This window comes from Lonchura striata, chromosome 6 (genome assembly GCF_046129695.1).
Source record: "Lonchura striata isolate bLonStr1 chromosome 6, bLonStr1.mat, whole genome shotgun sequence".
NCBI classification, from domain to species: Eukaryota; Metazoa; Chordata; class Aves; order Passeriformes; family Estrildidae; genus Lonchura; species Lonchura striata.
Window position 1 is genome coordinate 48,327,891 of NC_134608.1, and position 13,494 is coordinate 48,341,384.

Consider the following 13,494-nt stretch of genomic DNA (forward strand, 5'->3'; position numbering starts at 1 on the left):
GAGGAAGGCAACATGCGGCCGGGAGTTCAGGTCAAAGGCGGGTGTTCCCCCTGAAAGCGAGAGAGAAAAATCCCACAGGTGCGTGCCACGGTGGACTCCTCCCTCTGTCGGCAGGAGGTCGCAGGACTCCTCTGTCCGTTTTTCGGACATAAACACGAGTCGCCCGCTCGGCGCTTCCCGGCGCGGCGGGCGATCCCGCCCCGTGCCCGCCCCTTCCTGCCCGGCCCGCGGGCGGCGGGAAGCGCCGGGCCCGTCCCATGGAGCCGCGGCTGTTCGCCTGGGTGAGTGAGCCCTCGGCGCGGCCCGGGCTCCCGGCGCTCCCGGCGCTCCCGGGGCCGGGATCTCCCGCTGCCCGGGCGCCGGGAGGGTGGCGGGGCCGCCGCTGGCCCCGCCGGGACGCTGCCCGGGGCCGCGGTGTCCCCTGGCGGGCACACGGCAGCGAGAGCCGAGCCGGGGCATCCCTCACGCTGCCGGGCTGGGGCCGCTTCGCCCTCCCGGGCAGGGCGGCTGGGATGGTGCTGATGTTGGGATACCCGCGTGTGGCTCCCAGCCCCTCGGGTCCTTCTGCAGCTCGTCGCGGCTCGCGTGGCTTTGGAGGCTTGAAAAGTCACGGCGAGTTACGGGAGGTTGTGGCACATCCTTTAGGAATTGCGCCTGTTAAGTGGTACCACGCTCTAAAGCGCGCATCAGCGGCTGTGAGACAACAACTCGGTGTGGCTGTGCAGCTCCGCTCCCGACATCTCAGCCCCCCGATGGCTCCGGGCTGGGGCCAGCAGCCCGCTGGTTCTGTGTGAAATGTCCGCGTTTCTGTAGGCGCAAACCGGTTATTGCTGAATGCGGGCTTTTAACATTCACCCGGTGCTGCATCTTTCGGGGGAGGTGGAGGATAGATTGAGTGCAGATGGGCGCACAGGTGAGGTAGGGTTGGTATTTCCTGGAGATTGGCAGCTGTGAGCCTTGTGGAGTTGGAGTGTTGCTGTTGTGTGTGCGATGGGGAAGGTTATGGTACCCCCTTTTTGTGAATGAAGGTTGAACTGCTGGACACAGAGCTGATATTGACTAAGAAATTCCCTGACTTGTTACTATGTTGACAATTGCTGTTTTCCATGGTGGGTTTAGCACCTATGTATTTTGTACCTATATATTTATACTACCTGTCATTAGTATATTTTCATTTGGATCTCTTTCATATAAAATATTTAGTTAAGGAGATGTACATGTTTCTGATTTACTTTTTTAGGTTCCAAAAAAAAGGTCTTTCTGCTCTTGTTTTGGAGGTAGCCTGCCAGAAAGCAGTGGCATGAATAAGACCTTAGTGATGAGTGGGAATCATTGGCATTAAAACAAATATGTGACAATCACCCTGATAGAAAGGTTTGCCTCCTTATTAACTGTGAGTCTGCAGCTAAAGCTCTAACAGGTTGTATTCCAGTATACTTTTTGAAATGCTGGGGCTGCACCGACACCCTTACCAATAGCAAAGTTAGGACACTCCTGGGAATCCTATGTAATATCAGGGGATTTTTAGGAGCAAGTTAACCCTTGGTATATCCTAAATATGGTGGTTCGTCCTGGGAGCATATGTGTGCTTCTTTTGTTAACTTTAGAAAAAATGTGTTCTTTTTTGTGTGTGCATTTGAAGGGTGCAAACAGCTATGGACAACTTGGTCTTGGTCATAAAGAGGATGTGCTGGTTCCTCAGGCCCTGCAAGATGTTTCCTGCAAATGTCAAGACATAGCAAGCATTGCTGGAGGAGGGGGACATTCTGCAGTTATAACTGGTAAAAACACTGCTCTTGCACGGGGTGTTGGGCTTTTAATCACTTTTTTTGGTGTGTTTCCCTCTTGGTTCAGTGCTGCCACCTCTCTGTGGCTGCTGTTTCTGAGCAAGTACAATCCTTAGTTGCAAAACAGCTTCCTCTCTTCCCAGTTAACTCAATATTTGGGGAAATTGGGGAAATTCCTGTTGCTCATACATTGTGTGGTTACTTTGTGGCTGTGTGAGGAATGTTTCTTCAGCTGTTTCTTTCATACAAAGATCCCAGATTTTCTGTATTGAGGATGGGGGGTGGGAAGGAGTAGTCAGAGGTTATTTCATCTTAAGAAGTGTTAAGGTAAGGACCAGGACATAACATCTGGCCCTTGAAAGGTTGTACTGTATGCCATAGCTAATTATGGTAAAGAAGGAGTACAGACAGATGTGAACATGATAAAGAAAGCATCTTGGTGTGAGAGGTGCCTGTCTCACCATATGGATTGTGTCCCTTGACAGATCCAGCTCTCCACAGCTGTAGTTATTCAGAGATATTTCTGATGCATCAGAAACAACTGTTACTCTTATTTTATACTTGATTGCAGTGCCTGAAGTGATACATAATCACTGTCCTTGCTTATCACAGGATCTCACAGATACAGCTTTCTCTTTTTAGTCTGTGAAGTGGAACACAATTTGTTTTTCTTCCAGGTGCAGGACAACTCTTTGTATGTGGCCACAACAAAGATGGGCAGTTGGGATTGAATCACACAGAAGATGTGCTGAGTTTTACTTTGTGCACTGCCCTGTCTGGCTTTTGTGTAAAACAAGTTGCATGTGGCTGGGATTTTACAATCATATTAGTAGGTAAATCTTTCTCTACCTAAGAGCTGAAGAAATATGTTGATGTAGAGAACACGCTGAAAATTCCACAATGCTATTGCTTGTGTGATGTGAGGGACCTGGATGAGTTTGAGAAGAGGCTCATGGTAACCTCAGGAAATTCAACCAAGCCAAGTGCTGAGGCTGCAGCTGGGCCAGGACAGCCCCTGGTACCAGCACAGGCTGGGTATGAACAGATCCAGAGCAGCCCTGCCCAGAAGGGCTTGGGGTGCTGTGGGTGAGAGGCTGGACACGACCCAGCCATGGCACTCCCAGCCCAGAGAGCCAAACATGCCCTGGGCTGCACCCAGAGCCCCGTGGGCAGCAGGGCAGGGAGGGGGTCCTGCCCCTCTGCCCTGCTCAGAGCCCACCTGCAGCTGCATCAGCTCTGGGGGCCCAGCACAGGAAGGACAGGGACCTGCTGGGGTGAGTCCAGGGGAGACCACAAAGATGATCAGAGGGATGGAGCATCTCTCCTGTGAGGAAAGACTGAGAGAGTTGGGGCTGTTCAGCTTGGAGAAGTTCCTAACCCTGGACAAATTCTCTTAATTTTATATGGAATTTTGTTTAGCAGTGAAATTGGGATTTAGGCATTCTCTGAAACCTGACATATTTGAAAGATGGCTTTCACTTTATAGCAAATACTACAGATAATCACATTCAAAAATTTTCTAAGAGTAATGGATTCAGAACTTGTTTGCAGCTCATTATCAAGTACCCAATTGTAACATCCATAATCAATCTTAGTAGTACCTTACTTGACTAGTCCCATCCACATGATAAATCTCTCTGACATCAGTGGAGCAGATTGCATAGTAAGGTACTACCTACTTTGATTAGACTGGCATAACTGAGGCCATGGTGTTCTGTATTTTGCACATCAGATTTAGCAAAGGAACTACCACCCCTGTAATTGTACTGTATGGTGGGTGCATTCTGGTCACAAAGCAGCACAGCCCCATCATAAACTAAAGGCTGCACCTGCCCTGGGACAGCTGTGACAGGAGTGATGCTTCAGAACTGTAAAGGAGCCCCAGGAAAGCTGCAGAGGAACTTTCTACAGGGGTTTGTAGTGATTGGACAAAGGGTGAAGGCTTTAAACTGGAAAAGGACAGGTTTAGATTAGTTATCAGGAGGAATCCCTTTACTGGGAGGGTGGTGAGGCACTTGCAGAGGTTGTCTCAGAATCTGTGGATGCCCTACTCCTGGAGGTGTTCAAAGCCAGGTTGGATGGGGCTGTCAGCAACCTGGGACAGTGGGAGGTGTTCCTGCTCATGGCAGAGGGAGCTGGATGAACTTTAGGTCCCTCCCAGCCCAAGCTGTCTGTGATTCCACGTGCTGGCACTCACAGGTTTTAAGCTACTTTCCTTGCAAGCTGCATCGCTCTCTGTTCCTTGTGTCCCAGTGAACTTAAGACTTTTTTCTGGACGTGGTGTGTCAGACCAGAAGTCTTTGGCCTCAGGGGCTTTGTAAGGGGACATGTTAGGTAATTTCTTGAGCTGCTTGGCTGTGTTATTGTGCTTGTTATAATGTTACAGTGCTATTGCTCTTGGCTTTACTGTTCCTCCTCTAACATTTCATTTTTTGCAGGATCTGGCCTAGTGCTGTCCTGTGGGTCAAACTCTTTTGGACAACTGGGACTTCCTCAAATTTCAGGCCCGTGCTTGATTCCACAAAAGATTGAGGTAAATATTTAGAAGGTTTTGTGCTTTATATTGTTTCCTGCAGCTTACAGAGGTCATCTGACCTCAATGGGCTTTAAGCCAGACTCTTCAACTAATTTTTTATAGTGCCTATCTGCTACAGATAAGCTTACAAAGTAAAGGCCCAAGGTGAATTGAAAGGTTGAGGCTGCTTTTCTTGCTGTATGAAGTTTCCTCCTTCTAACAGAAAGTTGATTCTTTCACTTCTCAGACAAGAAATTATTTAGTATCATGGCTCATGCCAGATACTCCTATGTTGCTTTTTCAGTGTAGGAGAAAGAGGGCAGCTGATGCCTTAGGTGACCTCTAGTGACTAGGAGATTGTTCACTTGATGTTTGCAAAACCCTGTAAGAGCAAGACAGGATGGGATGGGAGGTAACAGAAGAGGGAACCTTCCAAATCATTCCTGAAATCTGTTTATGTGGTGGGAAGCTTTCAGGTTTTTCTCCAGGGGAAAACAAAATTCTATCAGTAACTTGGCAAGACTGAACAGATTAATGCCCACATTACTGCCTATCACCAGTAATTACTGTGGAGGTTTTGGTGTAATTCTTGAGGTACACAGAGTTAAAATTAAGACATAAACATATTTGAATCACCAACATTTCTGCTTTCATGTGAATATTTTGGCTGTGGTTTTTTTTTATTTATTGCCACAATGCTGTGAAACCAGTTGCTTTGCTGATTTATTTTTTATTTTTTGAAGATGTTCCCACTAACTCTTATTAGTCAAAATTCACTTTGTGATACAAAATGTTGATATGCATTGGGACACGCAAGCTGGAATTGTGAGCACTGTTTTCTTAGTGTTCCATTTCTGTTTGGCCTATTTTGTTTTTAGAGGCACTAAATGCAAAAAGCAACTAAATTATAATTTTCTTTTATTTGCATAGTCTCTCAAAGAGAAGGTGGTGAGTGTTGCTGCAGGACTGAGACATGCCCTTGCTGCTACAGGTAAGTATGTCATAATTTTGATCTTTTAAAATAATCTGAAAATTTATCTGAAAAGATACATAATTTTTTCAGTAACAAATGAAATGGGATTTTAATCACTTGGAGGAGGAGAGGGAGTAAAAGAGGATAAAATTTATCTAAGCTACTGTTTAAGGTGTCTTTTTCCCTGTGATAGTTAAAATAAAGTCATGGACTGTAAGATTTTGGGACAAATTAACATGAATGATAAACATTCTAGAACCATCTTCCTGGAAAATCATGGGGAACAACTTTTACCAAGAATTCAGAGTCTACTGGTATCCAAATTAACTTATCGCTCTGATGATAAGTTAATAATAAGTTAATTTTTTGATGGATGGACAACATACTGATTTCTTTTTTCTTATTCTGAAACAAAACATAAAAGGAGTTTTTTTTCAGGGAGAAGGGTTTCTGCTCAATCCAAGTATCTTAGGATTTGAACTCATTATAGTGTAAAGTATTTGAAGTAACTTCATTTTGTATAGGAGCTTCAAAATGGAGCTGCACATAAATTGTGGCTTTTTAAATGATGTAGTTGAAATTGACACCTGGAAAATCACAAGAATGAAACTAAATTTCTCCTGCTGTTATTAGAGACTGAGTTTGTTCATGGTGTAACAGTAGAAATCAAATCCTTCCTTTTGGCATGGTTGTGTTAAAACTGAGGAAAAACAAACTACAGCTGCTCTTGTATTTGGTTTAGTTCTGGGTGAACTTCAGTATGGATTTCAGGTAGTGGAGCTGAAGGTGCACAGGAGATGCTGGGAAGACCAGTGGGATCTCTGGTGTTTGTATGGACAGTGGGAATTGAGATTCCCAGTGCTGCACTGTACAAATGGGCATCAAGAGAGGGAAAGGGAAGAGAAAGTACAAGAACTTTGTATCCATTCCTGAGGTACTGCTCCCCACCTTAGTTTTCTTACCTGTAAACTGAGACTACAGCTCTTTGTTGCTTGTTGGCTTCAACAGGGTTATCTGAATGTTTTTTGGCATAAAGGTCTTTTAAAGTGTAATTTGAATTGGTGACAATTACTTGAATGAATGATTGTTCATTAACGTGTGAAGTGATTTTTGCTGGTGGTTGATGGGTTTTAATCTCTTCTATTTGTGTTTACTCTGAAAAGACAGAGGTTTGGTGCTGCAGTGGGGAACTGGGATGGCATCTCAGGCAAAGCGTGCCAGCCAAGGAAAAGCCCTCCCTCTGTTCTTGACAGCAAAGGAGCCCTGGGAAGTGGCAGGTAATCCAGGAATCTGCTTCCTTTGTGTGGGTGGATAGAGCAGAAATATAATTTGGAGTGGTATGTTGTGGCAGGCACATTATTCTCTCTCTCAGGATTTTTTCATCGAGGAGCACAGAGGAAAGAAAGAGAAAACAATTTCTATTTCTGCTCCTTGTTTTTCCCATATGGAATGTGTTTGGAGAATTGTTTACCTGGGGTGATTGCTTGATTGGATTCTGGTGAGGATTGTTTGAGCCTGATGGCCAGTCCAATCCACCTGTGGCTGGACTCTTGTGAGAGGATCGCGAATGAGTTAGAGTTTGTAGTCAGAGAAAGTAGGTTTGTAGTTCTAGTATCTCCTTTAAATAGTATATTAATATATTATAGTATAGTTATAATAAAGAAATCATTCTACCTTCTGAACTGGAGTCGGACATCATCATTTCTTCCCACTGGGTTCACCTGCATTTACAATAGTATGTATCTTCCTTTTTACAAAGCCATGTGGAAACATAGGGTGGAGTACCTGAGGGATAGAATGGTCACAGAAAATCATGATCTGTGGGGAAAATGAGAGTCCTGGCATGTGTGTGGCCCAAAGGCAGAGCCTTTTGTTATAACAGTCATCACCATCCCGTTACACTTGTATGCATGTTTGTGTGTGAATTGATGCCTGCTGTAGAAATTTTATGTGACTACATTTTTTCCAGGCCTGGAAGATGTAAAGGTGAAGGCAGTTGCTGCAGGCTCCTATCATTCGGTGTCCCTCACAGGTAAGCCTCAAGTATAGAGGTAAAAGTCCTCATCTCATCCTTCAAAGGTTTCTCTGCTTTTGAAATATTGTTAGTTTTGGCAAAACTGGTGAAATTTGATCTGGCCTAGTTAGTGCTGGCAATTGTTCTGTAATAGTTTTGCAGTCTGAGAACTTTCCTTTTGTTTTAAGAGCTGGATTAATGTTTTGAGCTCTCTGAGTTTTGTGTGTTTTTCTTGGGGTTGGGTGGGACCTTAGCCCTTATGTCATTCAGGGTCTGGGCTCTTAATGGCTAAAAATTCAAAGGATTTGTCAGTCTCTGGAGCTGCAGCAGGATGCCCTCTTGGGTAGCTGGTTACTGCTGGGACCAGTGCACCCCCTTACCCAGGAAGAAGAGGTGTGCTGGGTGGCTGTCCCAGGAAAGGCAGCAGAAGCAGGGTAGCCACAGCAGTGTGAGCTGATGCTCCTGAATGGGGCAGTGCAGGGGTGTGAGGAGGCCTGGAGCTGTCTGAGGTGTCTTAGGCAGTGTGCAGATCTGTGGTGCAAGAGCACAAAGCTTATTTGAAGAGCAGGAAGCCTCTTTAATTGGTTAGGCACTTCCATAATGTCTGCCATTTGTTCTTTGATCCTTAGGCAGTGCTCCCATGCTGGAGTACTGAGTATCCAGTAATGAAAGTCTAATAAAGATTTCTTTTATTTTGACAGATTGGGAGAAGGGGAAACAGAATAGCTTTCATGCTGTAATCTTACAGTTTTGAAGTGTGTAAAATATATTGAACCTTATGAAGACAAGTCTTTGCCAAACTTCACAGGAACAAGTTCTTAGCAAATCTGCAGCCATCTGGTACCTCTGTCATCATTAAAGGAGCACTGGAGTATTTGCTTATGCAGATCTATAGAGATTTAGTTGTATGGGGAGATGTTCCAAGATGTAAATTGTATTGAATTGAGATGCAAAATGTATGCAAGATTAGTGAAGACAAACTGTAAGAACAAATAAAATCTACTTTAGATAATTGGCAGTCTCTATTTAGACAGTGAGCAGATTATTCTTTCATGCTTTTGCTTTTTATTTAAGAGAACGGTCTATTTGGCAGCAGTGGGACCAAGATTGAAAAAATAAATGCCAAATACTTTTATAATGTGATGCTGTTGCTGCCCTTCATACTGCAAGATAGTTATTACTTTAAATATTTTTTACTTTAATGATGCTTGATATACTAAAGACACTACTGCAGGGTGGTGTGTTTAAATGGGCCCTTTTTTCTATGAATGCCTTCCACTGTGGTGCAGTTTTATTTGCCTTTGTTCCATGATTTCCTGCTGCTGGGATGTCAAATACCTGCAGCCAGGCAGGTTTGGGACACAGTTGTTGATGTGGGTTGTTACAGATCTGGATTGGGAGTTCCTTGGAAAAAAGTATGGTAGAGTCTACTGGTTTCCAAACTGGCCTGAGCCCTCCAGGGGTGAGATTATGGTACTAAGTCTAGTGTCTAAATTTTTGCTCAAACCTACTCAAGAGATAAGGGTGGAGCATGTGACTTTTCCCGGGATAAAGAAAATACACTGTTTGTAAAAGGAGGGGACAGAGGCAATGCATGCTAATGTGGAATATGAATGGCCACAGTATTTTTCTTAGTGTTTCTGTCACCTCTTCTTTTTTTTTTTTTTCTTTTTTTTCCCTCTCCAGAAGGAGTGTGTTATTCTGGAAAGGAATTTATCAGTTTTAGTGGAGAATTTGAATATTTGAACAAAACAATGCTTGACTTGTTTTTCCTTTTTATTTCAGTTGTGTTGTTTTAAAGAGGATCATGGCAAGTTCTGCAGAAAACTCTCAGTACTGGCTTCTCCTCCCACTCCTTACCAATTTTTCACTAGCAGTAGTGGAATTCTCCTGGTTTACTCTTTCTATTGCTGTTACCAAATTGAGATTATTAAATATACTGTAGCCCAAATTTTACTTTCTTTTTTCTTTTCCCTCTGAAAAATTTCTGTCATGGTGCTTGCAATGAGTTCAGTACTAACCTGAGACATCCTGATTCCTTGAGTGTTGTGGAGGTGTGCTCCAGACAATTCCATGTTGGAACATACATGGCTTCCAGTCTTTCTGGGCCCACAATAATGTGCAAGATTTATTTCTTATACTTCCAGCTTGTGCAGGCTGGCAGAGACTTCAGGGAGGCCTGACAGCTCATGTTCTCTTTAAGTGTTTTTTGTGGATTTTTTTTTTTTTTTTTTACTGTGGAGGCCCAGGAGCTGGGGGGAATAGTTTTGTCCTGAAAAGATGGAACTAATGATATGTCATGTCTGCAGAAGGACTTGTGAGCAGTCACAGTGTCAGTGTCCATTGGTTCTTAGGCTGTGAGCAACTCCAGCTTGCATTGATGTAAAGGACTGTGGGTATTTCTGTGAAAAGATTTATTCCTGCTTGCAATCGTGGAGTATACATTTGAACAAATACTTCTTTTAGAAAATAGGTGTAGAAGGCAAGTGACCACTTGCAGCAGTCACTCGGGTGTTGTCTGGTGTGATTTTGAGGCACAATAATATTTTAATTTTGTGTTATGATGGGTGGTGCCTGCTTCAGTTGTGTGTTCATAGCGTCATGTCCAATTCCTTTAGGAAGTGACTGTGCAAGGTGAGTTAGGGGACACTGGATTGTCCTTGCTTTGGGGGGATTTACTGAATTTGCTGAAGCTGAAGGAGGCAGAATTGGTATGATCAGAGCTGTGAGTCTGGCTCTTGTAGAGAGGCTGGGAGACTGTAAAGCAGAGCAAGAGCAGCCAACCAAGCTTTGAATTATTTGCTGCAGTCCAGAAAGTTATTTACTGCATGTAATCAAAGCTTTGGAGTGGAAATAATAGCTGCAAGGACAGGGTGGACAGAGAGGGACTGCTCAGTGAATGTCTCCAAGAGGCTTTGATTTTCTTTTACTCAGAAAAGTTGACTACTGTGGTTAGTTTTTAAATAAAAATTAGTCTTTGTTATAAATAATCTAGGCAGTTTGATCTGAAAGCTCTCACTGCTTCAGGGAGTCTGTGGAGCCCTCAGAAAATAAGCTGTGTTGTTAAGGCCCTTGCAAATATTTCTGATAACCCAGTTACAATGGTAAAGAATGGCAGGAAAAAGAATACAGTGAGAACATAAATTGAGTGAAATGTTCTTTCCTCAGCATCACTGAACTGAGACAGAGCCTGAATCTGGTGGTATTAGATCTGTATCCCTTTAAACAGATTTTACTTCTCTCTCTGTTGTAGATGAAGGACATCTGTATGTCTGGGGCAGCAACAAACATGGGCAGCTGGTGAGCAGAAGCATCTTTCTTGCTGAGCCCAAGAAGATTGACACTCTGTGTTTCTCACATGAAAAGATTGCAGCAGTTTGGAGTGGCTGGACCCACCTGGTGGCACAGACAGGTAGGATATTTAAAAAGTAGGAACATATGGCATCCAGACAGCAGATTTTAAGTTGTTTCTTTCAGGCAAGCAGTGTTCTTTCTCACTGATAGTGGCTGGACACACAGCATAGCAGCTTCACCAAGTTCAGTTGTCTTTTGAAAAATGATGAGGACAGCAATCCTTTGGCTGCTCTTTTAGTAGGGCATTAAGGGCAAAGAAAATAGTATGTTCATAAGAAAATCAGTAAACTAAAATAAGCTGGCAGAAAATATTTGGAAAAGACAGGTAAAAAGAGGCCTCGTTACACTTGAAGAGCATTTCCTGAAGGTGAAAAAGAAGGCAGATTTCATGTTGAAGCTGCACTTTCCTGGGAATCTTTGAGATGAGGGCAGTGTGAAAGCTGCCACATGTGGAAGCCTGTAGGGTTAGATTCTTACCTAGGAGAAGAGGAGGAGGGAGGAAGGTTATGTAACAATGATATTCATGTGTAAAGGGATGGTTGAGCTGATGAAGCTCATCCAAGTGTGAAGCACAAAAGCAGGAGGGAAAGGTAGATGAGATGGAAAGGCAAGACAGGCATCTAAAGCTATTTTTTGGTGTTTGTGTTCTTTGCTTCTCTTGTTGCACTGTGTGTAGTGATAGTTAAGGCTAACAAGAGGGTGAAAGTCTTCCACAGAGGAAAAGGAATAGCCAGAGCTGTTATGTGTGACTGGAAAAACAAATTGGTTGCTTTCTGTTTCATAGCATTCATTGTTTGATATCAAAGTATGTGGGAGAAATGTGTAAAAAATCTAAATAAGCTTTTATGTAATCTAAATCTCAATCAGTTCTTTTAGCTATTTGTAAGAAATGTCTGAACTCTGATTTTTAGAGGATGCTGTACTGAAAATTTGAAAGCTGTTTGGACACTTTTCAGGTGGAGTGAAAGAGTTTATCTCAAAATCTGTAGTTCTTGAATTAAATGCTTAAAGTCATCCTCACTGGAACAGAAATGGTAGAAAGAAACTATTAGTCAGGATAACCTGATTTTTAGAGTGAGTCTTGACAAATTGGTTTGCTTTCCCTCACTATTTCTTAATAGAGCATGCCCACTAAATAAAATTTCCCTAGAGTTTTAGTAACTTCAATGTTTCAGTTATGTGATACTTATCTGTGGGTATTATAGACATGGAGTATTTCAGCAGGTGTTTTTATACAACAAAAAGTGTGTCAAGGGACTAACAGGGCTGTTTTGCTGGTGAATGTTTAAAAAGAATTTATATAAAAATCGGCTGACTTTCTCCATCTGCATTAGAAAACTGGCCAAGTGATGCAGTGGCACAAGTTATTGCTGAAACCGTATTTCATCTATTTAGAATTTTAAATCTCTTTGAAGAGCAATGGACTTGAACCTAAATCATCTGGAATAAGATTTTGAATGGCCTTTGGCAGCCTCCAGACACCAATCAGGAATTTCAAGGGTTGTTCAGCTACCAGACATAGTGTGAGCTGGAGCACTTAACTCTTTCTGAAAAATCATTTGCTGCATCAAACTTGCAGCTGAATAACTGAGAAATGCAGCCTGTCCCCTGCATGCAGTTCTTCCCACCAGTATTTTTGCCTCCTTCTGCCAAAGGAGGAAATGTTGTTTCAGTTTCCTGGTGCTGAAGTCATAAACCAAACATCCCCAAATGTTATGGCTCAGTAAAGTTTTTTTTTGATCATGCAGCCCCTAATATATTTATACTTATTTATAAATTAGACATCCAATGTGGTAATATACGAACTATAATATATGTACAATAGAAATTTTACAAAGGATGAGATAAACACTACTTAAAGTATTACTTTATTGACTTAAATAATTAAAACAGTTAATTTATTAATAAATTAAAATATTTATATGTAATTTTCATCCTGCCCTCCAGTGGATTGTCTTGTAAATACCTAGGGCTGCATGCACTTCACTTTAAAGATACTGATACAAACATTTCCTGCTTGCTTTACTCTGGGGAGTTCCCCAGTTAGTGGAAAGAAGGCAAAATAGAGTGATTTTTGGACACAGGAAAATGGAAAGAAGGGACATTGTAGTATGATGCTTCTCTTCTCATTGTGGAAGATAAAAACATACTTTGGAAAGACATTGTAGTGTACAGAGATTTGCTGAATGAAAGAAGTTTTTTCTAATTATTAATCCCACCACAATACAAAATTAGTAGTTTAAAGTTTATTACTGTATCTGAATTCTCTTGCAGTGTTTGCTACAAAAGGTAGCTGAATTTTAAGAGGCTGTTACAAATACTTGGAGTTTTGTTTGAATTTTTTTTCCAAAACATTAATCCTGGTTAGAGTAGTAATAATGAAAAACTTGTTATTGCAGCTGTCTTGACAGTAACTAAAACTCTTCTTATTGGAAAAACACAGGAAGGAACTGGGTGGATAAACACTAGACACAATGCATAGATTCACAAATTCTACCGTTTTGAAATGACATTTTGATCTTTATGTGCCAGGTGAACAGTCCTTGGCTGCAGAACTAATGAGGAGTGAAAAGTAAATGAGTGATGTTGTTAAAAGCAACCATCTGGAGGAATAGTTGCCAGTTCCATGGTTGCAGTGGTTTGACAATTTTAAAGTGAGTACAAGCAAGTTATCAAGTTTGTTATCAGAAAAAACGCAGCATAAATATTTTTGTCTTCGGTCTTTCCCTCTTATGTAAGCTGGCCTGTTTTAAGACTTGCTTTGTTTTTCCTTCATGCTGCTGGCAAAATTTTGTACTGTAACAAAGCAAAACGCAGAACTCATTTTAATTTCTTTCCCATTCTCTCTTTA

General features: G+C 42.3%; 1 protein-coding gene across 1 annotated transcript in view; it reads left to right on the forward strand.

The window, feature by feature from the left end:
- Window positions 1-174: 174 nt before the first annotated feature.
- Window positions 175-13,494, forward strand: part of SERGEF (secretion regulating guanine nucleotide exchange factor) — a 139,030-nt gene continuing 125,710 nt past the window's right edge. The window contains exons 1-8 of the mRNA XM_021525636.3: window positions 175-281; window positions 1,643-1,781; window positions 2,465-2,620; window positions 4,226-4,320; window positions 5,233-5,293; window positions 6,439-6,552; window positions 7,245-7,307; window positions 10,543-10,701. Of these exons, the coding sequence (XP_021381311.2) occupies window positions 258-281; window positions 1,643-1,781; window positions 2,465-2,620; window positions 4,226-4,320; window positions 5,233-5,293; window positions 6,439-6,552; window positions 7,245-7,307; window positions 10,543-10,701 (811 nt within the window). The 5' untranslated portion in view covers window positions 175-257. The remainder of the gene's footprint in view (window positions 282-1,642; window positions 1,782-2,464; window positions 2,621-4,225; window positions 4,321-5,232; window positions 5,294-6,438; window positions 6,553-7,244; window positions 7,308-10,542; window positions 10,702-13,494) is intronic.